Source organism: Populus nigra, chromosome 6, assembly GCF_951802175.1.
Source record: "Populus nigra chromosome 6, ddPopNigr1.1, whole genome shotgun sequence".
Classification (NCBI taxonomy): domain Eukaryota; kingdom Viridiplantae; phylum Streptophyta; class Magnoliopsida; order Malpighiales; family Salicaceae; genus Populus; species Populus nigra.
Genome location: NC_084857.1, coordinates 2,329,093 through 2,349,494, shown reverse-complemented (window position 1 = coordinate 2,349,494; position 20,402 = coordinate 2,329,093). Strand labels below are relative to the sequence as shown.

The 20,402-nt window shown below is 34.7% G+C and overlaps 2 protein-coding genes across 8 annotated transcripts; both read left to right on the top strand.

The window, feature by feature from the left end:
• Positions 1–4,890: 4,890 nt before the first annotated feature.
• On the top strand, positions 4,891–8,289 carry LOC133696146 (probable RNA-binding protein ARP1). 3 transcript variants are annotated; one of them, XM_062118211.1, is made up of 7 exons: positions 4,891–5,093; positions 5,196–5,398; positions 5,500–5,641; positions 6,114–6,249; positions 6,342–6,384; positions 6,679–6,913; positions 7,920–8,289. In XM_062118211.1, the coding sequence occupies exons 2-7, from the start codon at positions 5,213–5,215 to the stop codon at positions 7,958–7,960; spliced, it is 783 nt and encodes a 260-aa protein (XP_061974195.1). In that variant the 5' UTR covers positions 4,891–5,093; positions 5,196–5,212; the 3' UTR covers positions 7,961–8,289. The 3 variants fall into 3 exon arrangements, with proteins under 3 accessions (XP_061974195.1, XP_061974197.1, XP_061974198.1); XM_062118214.1 differs by having other exon boundaries at positions 4,894–5,398; positions 7,900–8,289; XM_062118213.1 differs by lacking the exon at positions 7,920–8,289 and having other exon boundaries at positions 4,892–5,398; positions 6,679–7,322.
• Positions 8,290–13,962: 5,673 nt separating this feature from the next.
• LOC133697786 (uncharacterized) lies at positions 13,963–20,226 on the top strand. 5 transcript variants are annotated; one of them, XM_062120558.1, is made up of 4 exons: positions 13,963–14,108; positions 14,298–15,713; positions 15,825–18,585; positions 19,744–20,226. In XM_062120558.1, the coding sequence occupies exons 2-3, from the start codon at positions 14,348–14,350 to the stop codon at positions 18,560–18,562; spliced, it is 4,104 nt and encodes a 1,367-aa protein (XP_061976542.1). In that variant the 5' UTR covers positions 13,963–14,108; positions 14,298–14,347; the 3' UTR covers positions 18,563–18,585; positions 19,744–20,226. The 5 variants fall into 5 exon arrangements, with proteins under 5 accessions (XP_061976542.1, XP_061976541.1, XP_061976540.1 ...); XM_062120557.1 differs by having other exon boundaries at positions 14,298–18,585; positions 19,763–20,226; XM_062120556.1 differs by having other exon boundaries at positions 14,298–18,585.
• Positions 20,227–20,402: the final 176 nt, after the last annotated feature.

The following is a 20,402-nucleotide window of genomic DNA, read 5'->3' as shown; positions in this document are numbered from 1 at the left end:
TGGTATAAAAAAAAATATTTTTAATTTAAATAATACTAAAAAATCTCCAGGAAAAAAAACAAACAAATGAATTTTTTCAAAGGCACTTATCATGGAGGCCATTTAGAATTAGGTGTTTAGCACGATTTCTGTTCTTACTCAACGGTTAATGAAGACGACGACAGATGCGACAGCTAATGAAATGGCTTCATTGCTACCTGTTATGGCATGGTTTCATTTATCTTACTGTTTGGTTCATCTCACCAAAACCTTTGAATCCATTCATTTACAAACCCTCGCTTTCAGTGCTGTGTATGGTTCGTGGAAAACCAAGAGAAACTGCCCTTGCTGGTGTGGACCAAACTACACTAACAGGCTTGAGTAATGTTTGGTGGTTGGATTATTATCAAATTTATTAAAGGAGATTAATGGTTAGGTTTATATACTGTCTTTAACGTCCGCCAAGCTATTTTATCTCAAATTTAACAGAAGAAATTCATATTTTTCACTTGCAAATCTATAGAAAAACTTGATTTTAATATATTTATATCGGGTCAAGACTTAGATAGTTTTATTAGCAAGATTAATCGGACATGGATATTTCAATAACAATATTTGCTCTTAAGCTTTATAAGATATTAAATTAAAGAGTTTCTCTTTATAATTTCATAGAACTCCTCTTGCAGGCAAACACATTAAGTTTTGTTTGTTATGCGTTCGGACTATGTTTAGAATGTATTTGGTATTTTTAAATTAATTCACTCTGAAAACATCAAAATTATCAAATATAAGCCTGTTAATAACTAATTAAATGGATGTTCAAGTAAAAATTAACTAAAATATATACAAATTGAGATTATAAGCCTGTAAATAACATGTACAATGGCAAGCCTGCAAATATTGAAAACATATAATCATGCTAGCACGCGTATAAAACATTGAGGGTTACGGATTTTTCTAAAATGAATATTTTTCATGCATGTAAAATTTATTTAAATTATATTAATATTTTATGTTAAAGAGTTTATATATATTAAAGATTAAATTTAAATTAAGATTGAGCCCAAAAAACAAGTTTTTATGTTAAAAAAAACCAAAAAATAAGTGGACTCTGTTAATTGAATCTGAAATACTATACACATTAATTAACCATTTTTAAACAAAATCTTCCAACGGGAAAACCCCTCAATCAGCGGCTTAACTTTTCACAGAAACCACCCGTTGATCACGTACGCGGGGAAGAAATACAAAGTGCTCGGCCATGTAACTAACAAGTTAAATTTTCCAACTACGTGCATCCAATCACCTCCATTCTTCCTAGATTCGTCAAGCGATTGACAAATGACAACAACATGCCAAACACTTCAGCACAACCTCCTCAACATCAAAGGCATCTGTCGTGGGACCCCATGATCATCATGAACCCAGCAAACCAGGCGTCAGCCAGTCAATGCTTGAGCAGGGAGAAAAATAGGGATTAATTAGGGTATTGATTAACATTTTTTAGAACTCTGAATCTATCTATATGTAATCCACAAACAAAATCTGCAACGCTATAAAAACAATAAACTACATGGTTGTCACGTGATTGCATCTTATTAGTTCATGCATCTACACCCTATAAAGTTCTGCTAGTGCATGCTTTTATATATTTAATTATCAGTACGCTCTTCACCTCTTCTGAAGGAACAAGAAATTTATATATAAATAGGAAGATAAATATTGCATGCACAAATTGCATATACACGTCCAAGTGGGGCGTAATATATATATATATATATATATATATATATATAAGATGTAAATTAGCACAATGAAATTACTAATTATTGATCACACCGTCCCAGACACAAGAATCAGATATGATTTATGGATGAAATGAAAGATCGTGGTGTGAATTTAGTTGATTGAGAATCCGTGCTTTTCCACGTCTCAAATATCTTAGATATATACACGCTCTTGTAGCCAATTTTCGAGGTGGTTTATGCAATATATAAGGGAAGGGATGCATAATTCACTTGTAATTAAGTATTAAATTCGAACCTCTACACTGAAAAAATAATAGATCTTGGTTTTATTTACAGGCATTTTAAATTTCAACTTAATATCGAAATGATGGGGTTAGTATATAAATGTGCATGTACGAGCATGAACAATACAATGATCCTGTTATATGTATATATGATTAGTCTTTATTTACACATGTTTTATAATAAAAAAAATAAGGTATTTACTTTAGTACCCCATGTCCTATTAAGATAAACATTTATCATTGCCCCATTATATTACTAATTGCAAGAATTATTTTTCAAGAAAAGATTTGAATTTGAAATATATCCAGAAAGGACCTGGATATACCACTTAATTAGCTACAAGCTGGAACATATTTTGTGTTGATAGAGTGGAGGAGGCAATTCAATGGGTGTTTGGGATATTTTCTGCTTCTATTTTTTAGGGGTTTATTTAAAATATTTTTGGTTTGAAAAAAAATATTAAATTTATATTTTTTATTTTGTTTATGATTTTTATGTGCTGATATAAAAAATTAAAAAAAATATGAGAAAAAATTATTTAATACATCTTCAAGTGAAAAACTATTTTGAAAAATATCATGTATCATAATTTCATCTAAAATATTATTTTTCATTTAATTACACGATAATAAGACGCGTTATAATTTTTTTATATGAAATATATTTTTTTAAAAAGTAATAAAACCATTATAGGTTCAACTTAAATAAAAAAGAGTGAGAATGCATTCTTTTTAGGTTCGAGTCAAATAAAAAAATGATTAAAGGATGAAATTGTGTTTTTTTTTAATTTGAGGGACAAAAAAAGCATAAAAAAACAAATAATAGTCTAGACATTGTAGATTAACCCATTAAACATGTAACTTAAATAATAGACTCAATTGAGTTCATTATTTGTTTTATCAAATTTTTTTAAGCCAAATATAAAATAGCAAAAAGATAAATAAATAATTCGTGTGTACATGAACATTAAAGATAACAACTCACAAGTGTGAGCCTTCCAACCCAACCTGCGCGTCTGGACTTGGCCCACCTTTTTTTTTTTAAGAGGTTATATTATGTTTTATCGTTGTCAATAATGACTTTTTCTTTCTACATCAGAATCCAATGATTATTTCTTTCTCATTTAACAAAGAAATGATTGAAAATGAAGAAAATGAATTTTAGTATTAGAATTGATTTCTTAAAAATTACATGGACTGGTGATTTAATAACTAAAAAAATATGAAGGGCTAAAATAAATTTTTAATATAAATTAAAATCATCATCTATTTTAACCGTTTTACTCACTTAAATCCTCTTTTTTTCTATTCGACAATTTCTTCTAAAAAAAATATGCAATTGATTATTAATTCAGTGGCTCAATCATGAAAAAAAAAATCGAATTACAAAATTAAAAAAATCACTACTACAGTTCAGAATAAAAATGAGAGGATGAATAGTAAAAAATACTACAGCAGTTCCTACGTGATTTAATTTTTTGTTAATTGACTAGTAGGAGCTTACTCCACTACTGGTTTGGTACTTTTCGCTGTTCGTGCTTCCCAACCATGGAGTGCCTAGTCACTGACACTTCAGCCCACGCACACGTGGTCGCGTTTGGAAACCATGAGTCACCAGCTTAAAAAACAGAATGTGCTATTTGCATGTTTCCTTTTTAACCTCGAGAGTAAATCTAGTTTTACCGAACATGGCAGGGCATGATGGTTATTTTGGTAATGACAGTAAGTTGCGGAGTCGAGTAACTGATAATTATTGCCCCTAACGACCGGCCTTCAAATTCAGACTTGCAAATCTTATGTCGGCACGACGCGTTCGTTAAATTTGTCGGACCCTCTCCCTCCGTTAATGTACGGCGTTTAGCTGTCTTTTGTGTTTTTTTTATTTTTCTACTTTAACCGTCTTCTCTGCGCGTGAAACCACGCTCTATCTTATTAGGAATTTAGGCTTTTCTTCTTCTTTTTTTTGACCTTTTACATTTCCGTTTCCTGATCAATTATATGAATTAAAAATAGACCATAAATTATTTCCAATGAAATACTAATCAAGGATTTAAAAATCACGAGTACTTGTTTGTTTATTACCAACAAAAGAGAGATTATATGTTAATAATAAGACAGGAAAGCTAAAGTTGCCTCACAAAAAAGACTATAATTAAAATAAAAATTCTAAATAAGGGATGAAACAAAAAAATTTATATTCATCGTTTTCCACATATGGTGCAAATCTGTTGTTACCATGTTTGGTGTCCGACTTTAATGTTGTATTAAGAAATTTTATTTTTTTAAAAAAGTCATATTGAGAAAAAAAAAAGCTAAGCTAAAAACAGACGGGTAAAAAAAATTAACATAGATAAGTATTTAGTTACGTTCATTATAAAATCTGTTGTTCCATTAAATTCTCAAAAAATCTAAAGAATTATATAGTAAATGGAAAACTTCTGAAGATGGTTATGGATGATATTTATATTGTTAACTATATATATATATATATATATAGACAGACACACACTGGTGATGGATGATTACAGCAACTTAATTGGTGCCCAAAAACTAGCCGAGAGTACCCTGCCTTTTTTAAAAAAAAAGAAAAGGTTATGCATGGACTTATCCTTGATTTTGTAGATAGTAGTAAAAGGAAAAATGCATTCAAGGAAAAGTTGACGCGTGCGGTAGGGCATGCAATTGGAAAGATGCTCGTGTCATATTCTAACTAACCACGATACGAGGCGTATCACGCTTAATTGATTAATTTAGGCGCGTAAGAGTAAGCGCGAGTAGCTTAATTACATTTTTCCTACCAACAAAAACAGAACACATTAAAAGCTCAGGATCATCAGATAAAAGAACTATGTCATCACTGCTAAGTATTGACAAATATGTTAGTGTGACTGTGTGATCACGTTGTTGATAGCCCAAGCACCAACTCACCTGTCTGCCTCCCTGTCTCTCCTGTTTTTCTTCTATTCTTTTATTCTTTGAGCACCCTGTACTCCCCCCTCCCTCTTCCCCTTATATTTCCCTCCCTCTCTTCTCCTCCTCCCTTCCAGAGAACCCTTCTTGACGTGCCACTTTTTCTCTCCCCGTAAGCACTGAAACACACATTTCGTCGTGATAAATAAATATAAGGTTTAGTTTAATCGAGTTGGGTTGGATTATTGTGCGTCAAATTTAAATTTTTGCGCAGGGATTTACTGAAAAAGAATGACAATGAGCAACAATATTGCTGGGCAGTTTGGTGATACCACACTGACCAAAGTGTTTGTTGGAGGGTTAGCATGGGAGACACCAAAAGATGTCATGAGAGAACATTTTGAAAAGTATGGTGAGATTTTGGAGGCTGTGATTATTTCTGATAAAATCACTGGTAGATCCAAGGGCTATGGATTTGTAAGTCTTAATTTCACTGTACATTAGACGAGTACGGTTTCATTTTAATTGTTGCTACTGTTTTGCTAATGTTAGCTTTGGTGATTGTTTTAAATAATTAGGTTACGTTTAAGGAGGCTGAATCGGCAAAGAAAGCTTGTGAGGATGCTTCACCCATCATCAATGGCCGCCGTGCCAACTGCAATCTGGCTTCCCTTGGTGCACGCCGCCCTAGGTCTGCAACGCCGGCCCCTCCTCAACAAGGTATGGATATTTTGAAGTCTATGGACGTATTTTCAACATAGATGTTTATCTATGTTAATATGTTTCCTAGAAAGGAATATTTCTTTATTTTCTTTTCAGGGCATGTAAATTAAGAGAGAGAGAAAAAAAGAATTGTGGATTCTCTTTATATATATATAATTAAACTGCCAGCTTTCTTGAAATAAAATCAAATAATTTTTGGAGTCATGCGCGCATCAATGCTTGATAAAATTGGTGTATTAAAAATCTGACGATCGTCTGATCATTTATGGCATGATCACTTACTATATATTACCAAAAAAACTTGTATAATTTTCCTATTTGTATATATAACCTTGCCCTTTATTAAAAGGAAAAAAAAATGTTTACATAAAAAACGAGAAATAAATCTCTAAAATATGATAGGATTTCAATAAATTTTAGCATCATATATATAGTTTGCTAATGTTTGTGATTAAATTTAATCATGAAGGGCCTAACATTAACGCTGGACCGAGGTCCACGCCAGCAGCGCCGGCAAATCATGTCCAGTGGTATTATCCGGCAGGGTCAGCTGCAGCAGCATCGCCGTTTCATCATCAGCATCACCAAGCCGTTCCCTTTTACGGGTAAGCTGGCACTCTGTGGCCTGATTGCTCTTAATTTTACCACATGAAATGTAAACATGGAGCGTTTCTTATGTTGTAGCTACCTTTTTCAGGTATTCTCCAGCTTACATTGCCACCGATATCAGTGGCAATCATGTAAGTTTTTCTACAACTCTATTATATATCATTGATGAATAGTTATTCAAACACATGATCATTTCAGTATGCGTGGTGGTTATGGTAATTTATGGATAATTATGCAAGTTGATGAAAGCCCGATATATATTGATAATGAACTACAAATTCAGCCAATTAATGGAATATTTCTCAGCGATGAAAAACGAAATTGAGTTGAAATTCCCAAATTTTAAACAATCCGATCCACCCTAAAATTAACAGAAAAATATTAGAGAGTCGATCGTGACAACGTGTTGCTATGATGGTCCACAGAAGCTAAACTACACAGGCGGGTCCTACATGAATGGGCATTTCTCTCAGGTGTATCCAGGGCAAGCTATGGTGGGTGCCAATACATTGATGCCAATGTACCCTTTCTATCACTTCCATCAATCACAAGCCATGGGCCTACCTGCTGCCCACATCTTCCCACCAACAACAGCGGGTCCCATGACAACCGTCCCCACTATCATGTCCAAACCACCGTCAATTGCTCCTCCTAGTGCAGGTACATACTCTTCCATGCATGTTAGCTGTACACGATGATTTCATAGCCTCTTGGGTTAGCTTCACATGGTAACATGATCAGCCTTAGTCAAGGTGAACAAAAGAATCATCGTGCCACGTGCCTTTGTGATTGAATAGGGTGCGTTTACAACTGGCATGTTAGAAACTCACGTGCCCAGAAGATCAAAACGCCCTCAAAGTCAGTGGATACTTTCCAATCTATGGTTGCTGCATGCTAGTTGCTGTTTACAATAACACAAATTGCTTGTAGCGTAGAATTTATAAGTTTTGTTTGATTCATTGTCCCTCGCCACCTTGTGTTAATCTCTTGAGTTACTTACCGGTTTGTCCTTTCATTGAGATAAACTCCTACTTATAATAAATTACAGGTTAATTTCTATTTGAAGCCATGCCACCATGTTGCTAACGTACGTTTAATGGTTTATATCTAAGTTAAAAAAAGATTTTGGGCTTCTTTTGAAATATAATAACTATTTTTTATTTAAAAATATATTAAAATAATATTTTTTATATCATCATGTCAAAATAATTCAATAACATATAAAAAATTAATTCAAACTAAAAAAATATTCAAAAAATTTTAAAAGCACAATTAAACTAACAAAAATATATTTATTGTTAGAATATAAAAATCGGCATGAGAAGATGATCTTTAAACCAGAAGAAAGGTTAAAGACACGTGAGAGTATTCCGCGTGGGTAAATAATGAACTAAAGGTTCATGATTGTGCTGTACATCTTTACCAGCCTAGCAAGCCTTTCATATATGAAGTGAAACATACAGTAGTGCTAGCTAGTACGTAGATTGATATTGATGCTCCATGCTGACATTATAGGCAATATCTTCTTGAGTATACCTTTAATTTTTTCCAGTATTTTCTCTCTTTACATTGTGACTGAATGGCGCTAGATGTGTGTGTGTTCAATGGAACTCGGTGATAAATATAAACTGATATTACAGAGACAGTTTGCCTGGCTGTGGAATAGGTACAGGTGGCGCAAGTGAAAGCTTTAAAAGGGATGGATAAGAGAGGGGGCACTCAGTTGGCAATAACAAAAGGAGAGGGGAGTAGCTGCAGAACAACATTATTATCAGATCTGCTGTGGTTCTTCTTTCCGTGGTTATTTCTTAAGGAAAAAAGTATTTATGATTCTTAGGTGTTTGATAAGATTCTTTCATTCACTTTCTCTATCTAACATCTCAGCTTGAGCTGTGTGAACTATTAGAACCGGAAAAAAAAGTTGTAATTGAAGTTCGTCATGTATGTTTGCCCATATCTTATGGGTTACTTTTGATGGATTTCAATGAACTTTTCTGCTTAAAAAGCCTGCATCTTCTAATAATTTTTTGCCCCCCCTCTACTGGGTTATTAGCTTGATGTCTATATATTATATAGTTTTCTATAACAATGCTTAAGCATGCAGTATATTATTATGCCGAGAATGAATACAGTACAAGCATAAATTAATCCCCCCCCTCCATCCCATTGATTGGAAGAGAGAGCTAATTCGAGCATTTGCGGATATAGCTGGTATTCTGAGACATAATTAAGCGTGTACATATATATATATATATATATGGAAAATATAAAAACATATTTAGTTTAAAAAATAAAAATATAGAATAAATCTGTATTCAAAATAATTCTGAAATAAAATACTTGGATAATGGTCTCGATGTATAAAAAGCTCGTTAAAAGGGCAAAAAAAGCATTTAGAATACGATACGGGAAGCTAAGATCCATTCAGGAAAAGATCATTATGCCCTTCAAAAAAGAAGATATATGCTTGGATAGCAAATAAAAGGAGGATAGCCCCTTTATTTTAAATGATTATATAAAAGAAAAGTCCATCATCAAAGACACAAACGGACGTTTCCTGTTATAACCTGGAAACGTTAAAGTTTAGTTCGTTAAGTCGGTAAGTCTCATTCCGGTTAATGACAAGAAGCATGCTCCAATCAACTACTCTCACTCGCATATATTAAGATATTACTTGAAATTCTAGTCTTGACAGAAATCCTTGATTAAAAAAAAAATTGTATTTAGAATCTTTATTTAACTATTATTTCGAATCTTTCCTTCCTTGATAAACGGTACTATAGTTTTTAAACCCAAAACGGTTTGGTTCAAAACCCAAATTTCAAGTTTTGATCAGGTTATCAGAGTCATTCGGGTTAATTTCTATTTAAAAAAAATTAAAATGACATCGTTTTAATAAAAAAATAAAAAATTATAGGTTACAATCTGGTTTTTAACCGGATTTTATCGGATTATCAGGTTAACCCACTGGATCAGTCAAATTACACCGAATCATGATGTTTTCTAATTTTTTTAACTTAGCTTGATTCCAACCTTGGATTGATTGGGTTGAATTTCAAAATTATAAAGGATACCTTTCTCTGTTAAAGTTATAAGGCTGAAAGAAATTGATAGTTTTAGCTTTTCTTTATTAGAATCATGCATGTATTCAGAATTGTGTAAAAATGCATGTTAAATATCGATTATAAATAAGATTTTGGAATGTTAAATACTTGAGTGTTCATTATTTTCAATAATTGGCGTGAGAGCTTGGAAGAAAAAGGATACTATAAACTTGGCAGCAAAACATGCCTTCGCTGGCAAAAACACACGCAGAAGCAGCAGCATAGACACAGACTCCAAGAAAATAGCAAATTCATATAGCAATAACGTCAACTCTCTTCGCAGCAGCAAAAATCACAACAGCCTTCATTGACAAGCCTTTTTTAGGAGCAAATAATGAAGATTGAACATCTCGGGATCGACAAGGTGAATGAAATGTCAAGATTAGTTCATTGTTTGTCCGAGGTCAACAATGGACTCAGATAGTCAGATGTACCTAAAAAAAATATTACTTGGAGAAATAAAGCCTCCAGCAAAAAGATATATATATTATCATGAAAAAATAATTATAATTGATAATTTTATTTCACGTATGAAAAAAAGTTAAGAAAAGTGTTCATTAATACTCTGGCTATCTGCTAGCAAAAGCAAGATATACTTCACAAAGTAATTAAAGCTTGCTTTAAGAGATCTAGCTAGATCTAGTAATCTGCAAATTACCAGATTATAAAATAAATTATAAAGCTATTTGTAGTTGCAGACCTGTATATATTTTGCAAATGAAACATATAAGAAGACAACCTTGCGTTATAGCAGTTTATGAGGCTTAGAAAATGACTTGATGTTTGCATTTAAAAAGATTTTGTTTATAGAAGAGTTCCTCGTTGCTAAACCGGGTGTCTAGGAATATCAATTCAAGGATAAATAATTAGATATTTACATATAAAATGTTTTTTTTTAGATAATTTTTTTGATATTTTGATGAACCCATGATAGAAAAAATATGGTGGTGATTGGTGACAAGGATGAGATGATGGTTGTTGCGGCAATGAAAACGAATAATTTTTGAAATAATTAAAATGATATTATAATTGTAAATTAATTACTATTTGTTAAATATCTTATAAAACCCTGAGCTTAAAGTTTTTTTCTAACAGATGAATTAGGTTCGTAACTTGATCAATGTTCTTATAAATTTCCGAGAAACAGAAAAACAATTCTTAATAAAATATCAAGCAAAACAAAACTCCATTAAATGTAAATAATTTTGCAATTTAGCAACATTCGGTCTTGCATTTGAGGGGGTGATTTGAATTTTCCTCGAGAAGTAGTTTGATCAAACTAACCAGATGTTTTGTTGGCACGTAAAATGGAAAAGAAAAATGCAATGAAAACGAAATCTACAGATCCTGAGAAAAGACCCTGGATCATTCGGGGACGTCGAGGGGATGTACCTTGGAGGCTTGGAGCCCATCCACGCGGTTGTTTCTCGGGGAAAAAAATGATGAGATAACGTGGGTTCGACAGAGTCTTTTGGATCTGGTATCTAGGCCGGCGAGGGCTCAGAATATAATACAAGATCACCTGTAAAGTGATCGTAATTCACTGGCCCTGACCAGATCAATTGGGTCTCAAAATCTGTTAACCTATTGGCCAGGACTCTTTTGGGCCGAGGGAATCTTCGTAGCCGCATAGCACTCTCTTAAACGTGTTGATCTGCTTATGGCTTCAACATCAGGAACACTTTATTTTAGTTGGATTAAATAAGTGATCGGTATTATATGAATTGTTTTTAGTTTGAAAATATATTTAAATAATTATTTTTATTTTTTATACAATTAAATATTTAAATATTTTCTTAGTGTGAAGTACTTTTTAACAATATTTCTAAAAGAAAACGTTTATTCTCATAATATTGCTAGGCTGTCTTAATTTTGAAAATGATCTGATTCCCGAGATGGATATCCTTAGTTTCAATCCAACAATGGAAAGAATCAACCCGAAGAACCATAATGAAAGCTTCCAGGTTCCGATCAACGTTCCATTTTTTTATTCGACTTCTATACTACTGAACCAAACAAACCTTGAAGTAAAAATGCGATTGGATCTATTTACAAGCAAAATAATATTTTAATTTTATGAAAATTTGAAATAAAAAATGCTTTCATAGAAAACTTTAGTTAGAAATTTCATGTTCAGATTCAACGAAATTAAAAAACTAGTTCTATAGTTTTCTAAATTTTGTATCGAGTTTAGACATTACTAGAGGTTATCATAATTTTGCTTTATAAGTTTTTATTTATTTTTCAATTAATAAAAGACATGAAAAATATTTTTTTGTTATATAAGTATTTTTTTAGCATTATAAACGATTAATTTTTTCTATATATCTAGTCAATATCATAAACATAAAAACATTTACCGAGCCAACAATATAAATTTTTCATTATATTTTTTATATTGAATAAAATAAAATTAATATCATATAATTTGATTATCATGAATATAAAATATTAAATAATTATTATAAACTATGATATTTTATTTTTTATGAAAAATAATTGTGATCTTGATAAATTCTTATTTTTTAAAATGAAAAAAAGATTATCTTCATTTTTAATAATTATGCACATTCTTAATTTTTATTAAAAACCAAAAAGAAAAATAGTTTCACGAGAGAGAGAAGAAAACTTCTATTAGTTTTTGTCGTGTATTTTTTTAATTGTAACCAGCAAGCTGCAATGCAAAAGGTCAAAGATGTGCACTACAGCTTGTAGCCCAGCGGCAGAGGCAAGGTTTTCTTACCTCTGTAACCTGGGTTCGAGCCCTAGCATGTACGCCTGTCATTCCCGCGGTATCTTACATGCCTACTGGGCTTGCAGGGTGTTTAGTGGGTCCGAGGATTAGTTGTGGTGCGCGTAAGCTGGCCCGGACACCCCGGGTTACCAAAAAAAAAAAAAAGGTCAAAGATGCACTGTATTGTATTTTTGTAAAAATATTCTTTAATTAAAAACATATATTTTCTAGATTTTTTTAAAAAATTTATATGAATGGGTTTCAATGTAAAAAATAATCTGAAAAACACTGAATTCACCCTCAAAAACAAATGCCATCGCCGGTATCTAGATAGTACTGGAAAAAATCTCCATCACCCAGTCAATTAAGGCACCGTTTGGGAACGCGGCTGCGGCCGCGTTCCTAAAAAATTTGAAAATTTTTTGTTTTTTTTTTGTTAAAATTTAATATGGTTTGTATGTTTTGGATCGTTTTGATGTGCTGATGTCAAAAATGATTTTTAAAAAATAAAAAAAAAAATCGTTGGCATGCATTTTGGCACGAAAAGTTATTTAAAAAGCACCCGCAACCACACTGCTAAACACACTCTAAGTGCACTCCTGGTGAAAAACTACCACCCACGTGCAGGTGCAGCTCATGTCAGAACTCAACCGAGTAGACATGAACTGAAATCGGTCTGGGCAGTTGGGTCGACCCAGCCCGTGGTCAGGACTTAAAAAAAAAGAAGCTGACCCAGTCAACAATCGTTTTTTTTTTATATATAAAAAAAGAATAACGCTGTTTTAATTTCTATTTTGAGATTAAATAAGTGAACTCAGCGACTCCGAGTCAACTATAATAACCTAAGTAGTACACTTATCAACCGAGCACGCAACTATGTTTGCGGTTTTTGTTGTGTCGGAAAGGGTGGTCGTGAACGAAACCAGTACTTCCAGAAGGATTCTCTCGTCCTTTGCTCCGTAAATCGGGCAGCAATCTCTTAGATTAGGGGGACAATTTTGAAGAAGGATGACCCAATTGGTTACAATTAGTCAATTTTCTACCAGACATACCTCGTTACATTACTGCTCGTAAATTCACTGCAAAGCACCCCCATCCATTTTATTTTTTTTAAAAGTGGAATAATCCCATAAATAAATAAATAAATAAGTATAATAAGATATTGTGCTGTGAATATAAAAGAGCTTAGACAACAGGCGGTGTTGATATCTTCTGTTATGGACTCTCACAGGATCGCATGGTGAAAGCTTATCAAGAGATAGAGACGTGATAAAAATATTCCTTGACCGAAAAAAGTCTATTAAAAAATGATTAAGACATTTACCGAAGCCCTATCAAATCACCAAAAGCCACGGAATAATCCACCGGTCTCCACCTTCTCACTAAATCCTAACCACAAGTGCCCAGACATTATTGGGCCGTCACAATCCATCGGTCACCAGCAAAGTTTCTCACACTCATTGGTAGAAAATGAAGGAAAAAGTTAGAATTGTTGTTATTTTTTAAAATATGTTTTATTTAAAAATATACTAAAATAAAATTTTTTATTTTTTAAAATTTATTTTTAATATTAATATATTAAAATAATTTGAAAATATAAAAAATTATTAATTTAAAGTAAAAAAATAAATAAAAAATTTATTTTTTTTAAAAACATAAAAAAATTAAAAATTTATTTTTTATTTTTTATTTTTTAAAAATTATTTTTGATATTAGTGTATTAAAATATTAAAAAAATATTAATTAAAAAAATAAAAAAATTTAAATATTTTTAAAATATAAAATCAAACATATCCATAAAAGTACGCCTAACAGTTACAGAGATGACCAATCACTGAAAAGTGAAAAAGGACAAGAACCCATTATATTCGGGCTTTGTTTACAGATCACTTAAGAGGACGCCTAGGTTATTCTCATGCCCAAACACTACCTTTATCTTCTCTCTTTCTCTCTAAAAACTCAAAAAAGAAAAAACCCCGCAATCCCCTGGCTTCCACTTCTTACAAGATCTAACGAGGTAAACACGTAATCTTAAAAAAATCACTCTTTTTATTAATATAGCAATCTAAATTGTTGTTCTTTAATATCTTTTTCTAATAAGTACATCACTTGATTTACTATTTTTCTTTACAGAATTGTGGACTTTTTTTTGGCTAGGGTTTATCACTTTCTTAATATTTTTGTTTAAAATTTTGGTTTCTTATAGTGAAAAGGCTTCCTTTTCGGATCTTGAAACCGACCCAAATACTGTTTTAAATGGATGAATGCAAGAATGATAATGATTTGGCTAGTAATGTTACGGAATTATCGACTAGTGAACATGCAGATAGTGAGAAAACCACAAAAGCAACGACCCCAGTTGTTGTCGACGCCGTAGCCAGTGAGGAGGCTGAGGGTCTGGGTGAGGGTAATATTGAGGGTTCTTCAAGGGATGATGTGGTGGCAAAGGAAGGTGGATCTTGTAATGGAGATGAAGTAATGGTTAGGGGGTCTTCAAGCGAGGATGTTGATGGTGGGTGCACAGGCAATTTGGGTGATGGAGGTGGAGGGGGAGGGAGAAAGGAAACTGCTGCTTGTGGTCATGCCGACGGAGATGCGCAACATTCAGATTTTAGTGGTGTAGTTGGTGATTCAGAGACGCATGAGAATAGGGGTTCTGGTGTTGAGGCATCAAACTCAGAAGTTGAGTCTTCTAAGGTTGCAGAATCTGAAGAAGGGAAACCAGCTGAGGGCGGGGAGAAGGAGAGGCAGGTGAGTGGCAATGGTGATGAGACTTCACAGGAAGTTCAGGAGTTTGCAGAATCTAAAGGAAAAGATAAACCGGTAGAGGGTGGAGAGGAAGAGATGGAGGTTGGCGGAGATGGTGGTAAGACTTCATCTGAAGTCGAGGATGCAGATACTGATGCTGATGCTCAGTGTGTGAGAATTGTAAGTGGGATTGGCGGGGAAGCCCAAGCTATAGTAGAAGAAGCGACTATCGTTACGGATGAGGAGAGTTTGAAAAGGGAATTGGTAGAGGAGGGTGTTGAGGGAGTTGAGATTGATGTTAGTCAGAAAATGAGTTCTCGACTAGTTGGGCTGTCAGAGAATGAATCTCAGGATCAAAGAGCTGAAAGTGGAGCAGGAGGTCCTTCCATGGCAGTAGTTTCTTCAGTAGGTGAAACCCAAGTTATAGAGAAATTTGAATTGGTTGAGGAAGCTGCGGGTAGGACCGAGGAAAAAGATGGCAATGTGAACGATGCACTTCAGGATTCAGAGACGCAAGAGGTGCTTGTTTTGCATGACGACGTGTGGAATTCTGGTACTGAAACTGCAGTTGTAACTTCTCCAACTGTGGAAGATATGAATGTGGAGACCAAAGTTGTTGAGGAAGTTGTGGTGATGGCCAATAATGAAGGTTTAGATCCCAAGGTTGAAGCAACTAGGAGTGATGCTTTGAAGGGAGAACTTGCTGGTGATTTAGAGGGGATTATCTCAACTTCTGAAAGTTCACCAGTTTTAACAGAAAAAGACAGCATTGCCAACCCAGACTCGGAATTGTTGGATAAACAAACACAAGTTGCCATTGAAGGGAGGGTTTCATCAACTGACGACAAAAATATAACATGTCCTAACAATGAAGGTATGGACACTGATGCTTTTAGTGAAAGTTTTTGTTTTTCAGTGGAAGAACTGCAGGGAACATCTGAGACAGCCAATGGGAGCACTGAAAATGGGTACAATGCATGTGCAGATTCACAATCTTCATATCAACCAGCTCAAGTAGTTGTTGGAGCTGTAGTTGTAGCAAAGGAAAACAATGTGCTTCTGAATCCTGAAAAGAATAAAAAAGCAATAACTGCGTGCATAGTTAATAACGCTGAAGAAGCTGATCTACAGAAAGAGCAAGTAATAACAGTTTGCCAACAGCAGAAAGTTGAGACCATTAATGGAAGCACTGAAATAAGGACTAAGACAACATGTGGAGGGATGGAAATTGATGTTGAAACGGCTTTGACACACAACGATGAGGTTTTGACCTCTCATACTGAAGTTCCAGATCCTTCTGTAAAAGATCAACAGTTGAAGCCTGAAGAAGGTTTAGACAAAACTGCACCCAGTGATCGTGCTCATGTTGATTCAATCAAAGAACAACTGATGGAAGTTCAAGAACAGGCTACTCGTGCTAAAGAATTTGGAGGGGAGAAGAAAAACCTAGAAGAACAGAACTCACATGCCGAAACAGCATCCGTGTGCACAGAAACAGATAGCCAGCTCATGGATGTGGGGGAAAATGTTATCGCAAGCAATGAGGAAGCTTTGATTTCCAAAACTGAACTCAAGGAGCTTGCTGAAAGTGATCAGCAATTAAAGGTCAAGGAAGGTTTGGATGAGGGTGCATCTCATGGTCCTTCTGAGATTGTTTCAAATGCAGGGCAAGAAATGACAAATGAAGAACATGTTCTTGATGCTGAACAGGTTGATTTACAAGGGCAAGAAATGGAAGTTGAAGAACAGGATACTGACACTGAACAGCTGAACACCATGGAGGAGAAATCTTCTAAATTGTCAGTGTTAAAGCCTGGAAGCTCAGAGAAAGAAGATCAGGCTTGTTATCTGCTGCCGCCAGATAATGAAGGTGAGTTTTCTGTATCAGATTTGGTCTGGGGTAAAGTAAGGAGTCATCCTTGGTGGCCTGGACAGATCTTTGATCCATCAGATGCCTCCGAGAAAGCAATGAGGTATCATAAGAAGGACTGCTATTTAGTAGCATATTTTGGGGACCGAACATTTGCATGGAATGAAGCATCTTTGCTAAAACCTTTCAGGTCACACTTCTCTCAGGTTGAGAAGCAGAGCAATTCGGAAGTATTTCAGAATGCTGTTGATTGTGCTCTGGAAGAAGTTTCCAGACGAGTTGAGCTGGGTCTGGCTTGCTCATGTCTGCCAAAGGATGCCTACGATGAAATCAAATGTCAGGTAGTTGAAAATACTGGAATCCGGCCAGAGGCAAGTACAAGAGATGGTGTTGACGAAGATATGAGTGCTGATTTGTTTCAACCAGATAAATTAGTGGATTATATGAAAGCATTAGCGCAATCTCCTGCTGGTGGGGCTAATAGATTGGAGTTTGTGATTGCAAAGTCTCAGTTGCTGGCCTTCTATCGATTAAAAGGTTACTCTGAACTGCCTGAATATCAGTTTTGTGGAGGGTTGTTGGAGAAGTCAGATGCTTTACAATTTGAGGATGGATCGATTGATCACACATCTGCTGTTTATGAGGACCATGGGCAAATTTCATCGGGTGAGGAGATTTTGCAAACTCAAAGAGGCTCTTCTCACAAACGCAAACATAATCTGAAGGATAGCATCTATCCAAGGAAAAAAGAGAGAAACTTGTCTGATTTGATCAGTGACTCGTGGGATTCTGTGGGTGATGAAATTGGGTCTGATGGGAAAGCAAACAGTATGCTAGTTTCCCCTTCTGGCAAGAAAAGAAAAGGCTCCGATACCTTTGCTGATGATGCATACATGACAGGACGGAGGAAGACTATATCTTTTGCAAAAGTGTCTTCAACTGCATTGAAGCCCTCCTTCAAGATTGGCGAATGCATCCAAAGAGTTGCTAGCCAAATGACTGGGTCTCCTTCTATCCTGAAGTGTAATAGCCCTAAGGTAGATGGAAGCAGCGATGGGCTTGTTGGAGATGGATCTGATTCTTCGTTTTTGCATTCTGAGGATGCTGAGATAAAGAGAATAATAGTTCCAACAGAATACTCATCACTTGATGATCTGCTATCACAACTTCACTTGACAGCACAAGATCCCTTGAAAGGATATGGTTTCTTGAACATCATTATTAGTTTCTTCTCTGATTTCAGGAACTCAGTGGTCATGGACCAGCATGATAAAGTATCTGGTAAGAGAAAAACATCCCATTCTTCTGGTGGTTTTCCTGAAACATTTGAATTTGAAGATATGAATGACACTTATTGGACAGACCGGGTTATTCAAAATGGTTCTGAAGAGCAACCGCCACGTAAAAGTAGGAAAAGGGATAATCTTTTTGTGCCTGTTGTTCTGGATAAACCCAGTGGTAGGTCAAACTCTAGGAAACAATATTCTGATAGCAATTATGATGTATCAGCTCAGAAACCAGCTGGTTATGTGGATGAGAAGGCTCCGGCAGAGCTTGTAATGCATTTCCCTGTGGTGGATTCTGTTCCTTCAGAAATAAGCCTAAATAAGATGTTCAGACGCTTTGGACCTCTAAAAGAATCCGAAACAGAAGTTGATAGGGATACCAATCGTGCGAGAGTAATTTTCAAGAGGTGTTCAGATGCAGAAGCTGCTTATGGCAGTGCTCCCAAGTTCAACATTTTTGGTCCGATTCTTGTGAATTACCAGCTCAACTACTCTATATCTGTTCCTTTTAAAACTCCAGCTCTATTCCAAGACGAGGAAGATGCAACTCTTTTTCTTCAATATTGAAGTTGATCTGGTATGAAACTCAGGTAAACATATAACTGTACTAGGAATGTCTTCTTCATATGGTTTCTTGGTAAATATTAGCAGCCTTGTGATATTTTCCTACTGAATTGGTAATGTCCTTTTCATATTCTTTCTTGGTAGATCTTGATTTATTTAGAACTGGTTAGCAGATTTAGGACAAATATAATCGAACTATCCGTATCTATATATAAAAAGTACTAACTATATGTAAACATTTGATTAGAGTAAAATACACTTGTCTTTTTTTCTCTTCAAATTCCCTTATGTTTATTCTTCTAATTCTGAATAAAGAAATATTTCATAATCGGTCATGCCTGTTCTTTTATTCAGATGTCTTAGCTTTACTTCCCCATCAGAAATAGGAGGCATGGATCAAATTCCTTCTCATTCTAATGTATTATTTTTCCACCCCTTGTGTTTTGATGCTATTACTTCTTTTATTATTGCTGCTATTGTTTTGTTTTTTTTTTAATTTTCACTTTACCTTTTTTGCAAATATTTTTAATTTACTTCATTTTTTTTAATTAAACAAGAAGTGCATCATGGTGATGCTAAATAACTCAATGCCGTTTCTAAATAAATAAAGAAAAGAACTCATAGGTATATCCATGTATGCCCTTGTTTTTTTTACAAAGTAGTAATGCTTGGATAGTTAATAAATGTATTTTTAAAATCTTAAAAATTTCCAATGAACTGAATTATACATGTGCGAATGCACATGCCTAAGTTACCAGCAATATTAAATATTTGAATTTGTTCATGGGAGGAGAGAATGTCTGAAAACCAAGAAATTGTAGGAGATAGGCATCTCGTCTTCTGGGAGTAGCAAGTCTCTGGAGTCTGGAACACTTGGGTGGAAATACATGTTTGTGTTTGTGTGTGCATGTCTTTCATTGGAAAATATGCACTCTCACTGAAGTTGGAAGTACTCATCATTTGCCAAGAGCATGAATCGGCCTTAAAGTTCTCCCTTTCAAAAATTAAAAACATTTTGATGAAAAGTAAGCATGGCTTTTAGATGGTTGTAACATTCTGGAGATTAACCTTAAGTTTTGACTTCTTATCAGTCACTGCTGCAGCACGCTATTGCTCCTTTTCACTTGTTTTGCTTCATTACTTGTATAAAATGTTGTTTGTTTATGAATCAATTTTTATGATAGGAGATGGCCGGTGCTGCAGATACACACGGAGACAACACAGCTACAGGCAATGTCTGGCACATTTAACCGATGAATTTGCTGAGAAAAGTAATGAAGCAAACAAGTTATCCGCAGCAGCAGTTGATGGCTGGCATATGTTCGGCAGATAGGTTTGCTGAGGAAATAACCAGACTAATAATAACATGTTTCTCTGTATCTTCCACTTGAGCTTTCACTTGACTGTGTCTGAAGGAGGATGTAGAATGTTGCCTTGTTCTGAAACCTCAGTGGTCTTAACTTAGTGCATTGTAAAGCAGGTTATTAGCGGATTGTAGTTGATGTTCTTGATGAGTAGGAGATTCGATCATGGAATCATGCTCTGCCTTTCCGTCATTTACGGTGGTAGGTCTGCATGTCACGTGGAATGATTTTCCTTCTGTAAGAAACTGCGAAAGAGGTAGAGCACTTTTGTCCATAATGCTGAGAGCATTGGCAGTTTAGCAACGCTGTAATCTTTGGCAGATACCTGGATCCATAGCATCCATGGATCTCTTGAAAAAGCGTGAGCCTTGGGAGAGAGTTTTGGCACGTGTGGCACAAAGCTCCACCTTTCCTTAATTTTCCATAAAGCAGGGGCCAAATTCTTCTCTTTTTATAGTAATAATTTGACTTGTCGTGGA